The sequence below is a fragment of the Oryctolagus cuniculus genome, chromosome 12, assembly GCF_964237555.1.
Source record: "Oryctolagus cuniculus chromosome 12, mOryCun1.1, whole genome shotgun sequence".
In the NCBI taxonomy this organism is placed as follows: domain Eukaryota; kingdom Metazoa; phylum Chordata; class Mammalia; order Lagomorpha; family Leporidae; genus Oryctolagus; species Oryctolagus cuniculus.
The window spans coordinates 68,298,293-68,304,292 of record NC_091443.1 but is presented as its reverse complement, the minus strand read 5'-3'; the positions used below and the strand labels follow the sequence as shown (position 1 = coordinate 68,304,292).

Here is a 6,000-nt window from a genome sequence, read left to right as displayed (position 1 = left end):
CTCTTGTAATCACCACTTAATAGATAAGAAAACTGGGGCCCAGAGAGTTTAAATGGCTTCCTCTAGACCATTCTCATACAGTTAGTGAGACAGAGATTCGGGGTTCAAACTCAGAGAGGCTAGATCCAGATCTTACTACCTCACACTGCAATCCCCAACCCTGACCGTCTGCTGAAATGAGGCAAGGAGATGTGGTACTGGCCAGTAACAGAGCCCACGTGCTCTTCATTTAGTGCAAGGACACTGCAAACCCTAGTCATGATCCAATTCCACCAGACTGCAGGAATTTATGGCTTTGGGGAAGCTGTACTTCTGAGGACTTCATTAAAGTCCCAGAGTTAGCAACAACAACATGGGCTGGGTGTTGTGGCACTGTGCGCAAACCCACCGCTTAGAACACCTGCACCCCCCATCTGAGCACTGGTTCAAATCCTGCCTACTCTGCTTCATGATCCAACTCTCTGCCAATATGCCCAGGAAGCAATGTTTGATGGCTCAAGTACCTGGGCCCCTGCCATCCACTTAGGAGACTCCGATGGAGTTCCTCTCTCCTGGCTTCAGCCTGGCCCAGTCCCAGCTGTGGCAGACATCTGGGGAGTGAGCCATCAGACAGAAAATGTGTCACTCTGCCTTTCAAATAAATAAATCTTAAAAAACAACAGTGGCTGTCTACACACTAAACTGCTAAAAGCAGGGTGGGACCACACACTTCATCCCCACCCCAAGGTACCACCCTTGGAAAAATACTGCCCTTACCCCTACCCTGGCCTTACCTCCTCTTCATGTGGCCAGCTCCTATTTTAGGAGGCAGTAGTTCCAAGGGACGGCCTTTCCCTTGGCCAATCTCACATTTGTGGACGTTGAAATAGGATTCAAGCTTTTCTGGAATTCAGCACTTTTATTTTTCCCTCCCAGCTCAGAAGAATGAAAGCTGGCAATGTATTGGCCAACAGTAGTCACTGCTTCCTCCGGCCTTGGCAGTAAATTCTACCCAACATAATGTGAACCCGGAAGCAACTCAGAAGGCGTATTGTGAACAGACCCAGAAGGTTCGAGTTAACTCTGGGAGGAGTTTCAAAGTTACTCCGTGCAGCTTTCAGCCATTCCCGGGGGCCCCAGCCCCGTTCTCTGAAAACGCAGAAGCGGCCTCGTCAGGGCTTTTTTCCACATCCAGGGAGAAAGTCCGGGCTGGATTCTTCCCAGGACTTCCCAGCCAGAGCAAGCCCATTTGGGTGAACAGCCCTCAGCTTCCCCTACCTCCCACTCCCCGTGAGACTGTGGCAGAGGCGTCTGTCTTTTAATTAAGCTTGTTTCTAACCGACATGATTAAAGCTGTGGCAGAGGCCTTCCCAAGGTCAGAAGAAGAAAAAGGGAGGCATCTGTCCTGGGAATGAAATGTGGCTGTTATCTGCTTGCCTATGAATGCCTCAACTGTAGTTACGGCTGCTTCTGTGTAACCAGTTCAGGTTCTGCTTGTTAGTACAGAGCAGATGTTAACCCTTGGCAGACAGCAGCCGGCTCAGTATGTGTGTAAAAAATAGATACCTTCAGTTAACTAGTTGGCATGTGTAGTACTGTATCAATCCTATGGTCGCCATGTAACATTAGAATACCCAATCAATTGTATGCAGGTAACCACGTAAGGGAGACAAGCTAAAACCATATATAAGGGAAAACCCTTTTTTGTTCGGGGCTCAGGACTTTGGGTAAGAAATTCCACCTGGGCCTTATGCCAGCATAATTAAATACTACTTCCTGTTAAAAAGGCCTTGGTGTCTTGCCTCAGTATGTGAATCTTGCTACAAGACTGAACATCCTAACTGGCTATGGCAGTCTCAGGCGAGAACCCTATAAAGGCTTGAGGTTTCCTTGCCAGGGCACAGCGAAACCGATGACAAGTCCCTTAGTAGCACCACTTGGAGCATTATTCTCCCATTCTGGGACTAGAAGTGGTTCAAGCTGAGTGTGATCACTACAGCGGTCCTAAGTCATTGTCCAAACTGGGACATTTTGGCCGGCACCACGGCTCACTAGGCTAATTCTCTGCCTGCAGCACCAGCACCCCGGGTTCTAGTCCCGGTTGGGGCGCCGGTCCTGTCCCGGTTGTTCCTCTTCCAGTCCAGCTCTCCGCTGTGGCCCGGGAAGGCAGTGGAGGATGGCCCAAGTGCTGGGTCCCTGCATCCACATAGGGGATCGGGAGGAGGCGCCTGGCTCCTGGCTTCGGATTGGCGAAGCGCCAGCCGTCGTGGCCATTTGGGGGGTGAACCAACAGAAGGAAGACCTTTCTCTGTCTCTCTCTCACTAACTCTGCCTGTCAACAACAACAACAACAAAAAAAAAAAAAAAAAAAACAACTGGGACATTTTAGAATATTGATAGTTATGCCAGGACAACAGGTGTTAAACAGGAATGTCCAGGGCAAACCAGGAAACTGGGCCACTCTAGACAACATCTGACCCCCTACTAACCAGGTCAATTCTCAGGAGGTAACCAATAGTACCCTGAGAACACAGGTTTGCGAGAGATTATTGGGAATAAGAGAAGGCAGGGCAGGTCTTCAGCCCATCGTGCACGTCCAAGCCCTGGGAGAAGAGAGAGCAGAGGAGAGGAAGGAAGATCAGGTAGGAGAGCCTCTGACTCAGTGTGGTCCTGAAAGAGTTTCAGCCTAGCTCACGGGGAGTCCAGGAGACAGAGCTGCCCAGCAGAGGCATCCCATACCCCCAGGAACGAGCCAGCACGAGGAGCCTACTATGTCCAGCCATGGGCTCAGCATAAACAGGGCAGTAGGGGGAGGAGGGCAATGGCTGGACTCACTCCTCCATGCTTCTGCAACAGGAGCTCCAAGCAACACACACTGAGGACCACCGCACAGTGTGTCCGAACAACACTGTTCCTGGAGTGACTCTTCGCTGGGACTCCAAATAGGCCCTATCACGTCAGCTGTAAGTGGAATACTTACAGTAGACCACAAGTAAGCTATTCTGCCAGCACCATCTCTTTCCCCCAAGTGCTACCACTTTTCATTCCTACCAGTCAAGAGAAAAGGTGCTCATAGGACTCAATCAATGGCACACTTTTATTTAGAAAATAGAAGTCTATTCTTTCATTTGCATATTTCAAAAAAAAAAAAACATCTGGGGCAGCCCACATGGTGGCTGTTCAGAGATACTGGAAAGGTCGGCACATGGGCACCATTATCCAGCAAGACGCTCTTGGCAGGGTTAGGTCCTGAGTCCTTCAGGCTGCTCGTGGTCAATCATTAACTGTGACTTTCATGCATCCGAGGAGAGCAAGGCCTGAACCAGCCTTAGCTCATACCCAGGTGGAATAACTTCCGCAGAAAGGCCGGTCCTCCCCAGTAGCCCCTGTAAGAAATAAAGGAAGCGATCATTGAAGCCAAAGAGCTGCAGTGACTTCAGCCAGCAGGACGCTGGGGAAGGGAAGCCAGGATGCTCACAGAGCATGCTCATGGCACATCAGGTACAACTTGTCTGGTGGAGTAGAAAGAGCCCAGGACTGCGAGGGGCTGACCTGCTGGCAGTCCTGGCTGGGACACCGGCTCACTGTTTGAATCTGGCTAGCTGATCCAGTTCAGCACACCTGGGGGAAGCCTCTGTCACACCTACCTGCCAGCCTCTATGCTTTCACTCACTCGTACACGAAACGCAGGTCAGAGTTCTCAACCTCACCCTATTGACGTTTGGGACCACATGGCTCTCGGCTGTGGAGGCCACCCTGTGCATTGTAGGATGTTTAGCCGCAGCCCTGGCCTCTGCTCACTGGATGCCAGTGGCGTCCTCCAGTCATGACAACCAAAGATGTCTGCAGATACTGCCAGGTGTCCCCTGTGGGGAGGGGCAAAACCATTCTTGGCTGAGGATCATCGGTACAGGTATCCTGACTCACCCACCTCATGAGTTTGCAAAAAACCAAGTGAGACCACCGTCTCATGGAAAGAAGAGGTTGTATTTTATTTACCCTGTTTACCTACTGATGCTTACTATGTACCTGTCTCTTTATATGTTATCTCATCCATCTCCATTTGTAAGATAGGCAATATTACTTTCATTTTGCAGATAAGAAAACAGAGAGATTACACAAATTGTCCCAAGACACATAGCTAATCTGTGATGGAGGCATGATTCAAACACAAGAGTGACTCTGAAGATTATCACTGTTTCATTTTTTCCCATAACAATAAAAACAAAGTAAGGTAGTAGGTGAGAAAGTACTTGACATATGAAAGTGATTTACTACTACTATATTATTATGACTATTATTATTATATTTCTTATTTAACCAGTAGCAAAGAGTGAGAGCACGGAAGACCGAAGGCTTGGTCATTGCCAACAATGAAGAGCAGAGGCTGCCTCCCCTGCAGGTGGCAGATGCACTCAGACCGCTGTTCTCACCCAGGACAGCCCTCTTTCCGGCGTCTGCTGAGATTTCAGAATCCTTTGAGGGCCCCGATCACTAACCCTTAAGAAGAGGCACACAAGGCAGATGCTGTTAGCAAGTCATGCTCCAGGTGGCCATGTCCCCGGAAGCCAGAAGGTCTCCTTGGAACACTCACCCTGCACAGGCTGGTGCGGCACGTTACAAAGCGAGCCCTCTGCCCCCAAGCCGGTGATGCACCTACCTCAGCATCAGGTTCCAGTACAAGAAAGGCATCATGTCAGCCTTCATGAGGTACATGGAAAGGCGCTCTTTGCTCTGATCAAAGGGGAAGGTTTCCAGCGGCCGAGCTGTGTAGTCAAACTCGGCAAGAATCACACTGTTGTAGCCGGTCACCAGCGGACACGACGTGTAGCCATCGTACTGAAATTCAAAATGAGATCGAGCTGGAAGGAGCTGCTTTCATGGTCCTATACAGACAGGGAATCTACAACTTGCTTAAAGTGGCTGCAATTATTTTTCTTCTCTGTTTATTTCTAATTTTTTGTACTGTGAAAATACAGATTTTTATAACACAGAATAGTCCTAAAGGCAAAAAGTGAAGCGACTATATTGGGGAAACTAATTAACAAAGTGGCAAAATCGTGAAAAAACACTACTTTTACATGGAATGGAAGGTGACAATTGAGACAGTGATTCCGCCAAGGCATACAAACCTTCTTCATTGGTGTTTGATTCTTCATTATCAAAGAAATTGTTCGATCAAGAATTCCCGACTGTGCAGCTATAGGAGAAAGAGTTCAGTTAGATATATAGATGCATCTAGGTTTTCCACAAAAACTAATACATAAATACCCTTAACATAAGTATGTTAAGAAGATTCCATTCATGAGCCCTCTAGATCGTGACTGGAACACAGTTGCTCTTACTGCCTGCAGTTCTGTCTACTGGAGAGCTCTCTTCAGTACAGCCAAGCCCCATGGTTTGAAACTAAACAGTTAACTCTCCACAGAACTATAAGGATGTTCCCACCCCAACTCCACTCCCTCTCCTCCCGGGCATTGCTGCCTCCAGCCTGGTAGGGCTGTGTGTCCAGGGGTCCCTAGCCATGCAGGATAGCCTGTGTCTCTGTTCACGGGGCAGATCTGTAGTTACCACCCATCGCCAGTGAACACAGGCCTTTTCTCTGGACTGGACTGGCCTGGGTGAGGCTAGACCAGAAACAGAGACATCTGTATCTCTATCCATCTATATTCTCTCTCTCTCTGTCTCTCTCTCTCTCTCTCACACACACACACACACACACACACACATATTCATTTTATGACAGCGCCAGTGGGGAACTATCTTTTTTATTATGAAAATGTGCAAACCCTGTGGTTCTTGTTTCATCCATCCCTTCACATTGGCCATTTTTTTCTGAAATATCCTTAGAGCAGACAACATACCAGTTCATCTGTAGATGTTTCTGTGTGTCTCTGATAGGTGTGGATTTTTCTAACCACACATAATAGCATGCTCACTCCCAAAAAATATTAGAAATAACCCCTTAATATCTCCTAATCCCAGTCTGGATTCAATTCTGAAAAATTAAAATTGCCTTTT

At 48.2% G+C, this 6,000-nt stretch overlaps 1 protein-coding gene across 5 annotated transcripts in view; it reads right to left on the bottom strand.

Moving 5' to 3' along the window:
* Nucleotides 1-3,057: 3,057 nt before the first annotated feature.
* The window catches only part of SQOR (sulfide quinone oxidoreductase), a 68,177-nt gene continuing 65,234 nt past the window's right edge, over nucleotides 3,058-6,000 (bottom strand). For all 5 annotated transcript variants that reach the window (XM_002717886.5, XM_070054132.1, XM_070054135.1 and 2 more), the window contains 3 exons: nucleotides 5,112-5,179; nucleotides 4,640-4,818; nucleotides 3,058-3,365 (listed from right to left, as the gene is read on the bottom strand). In XM_002717886.5, coding sequence (XP_002717932.1) covers nucleotides 3,308-3,365; nucleotides 4,640-4,818; nucleotides 5,112-5,179 — 305 coding nt within the window. In that variant the 3' untranslated portion in view covers nucleotides 3,058-3,307. The remainder of the gene's footprint in view (nucleotides 3,366-4,639; nucleotides 4,819-5,111; nucleotides 5,180-6,000) is intronic.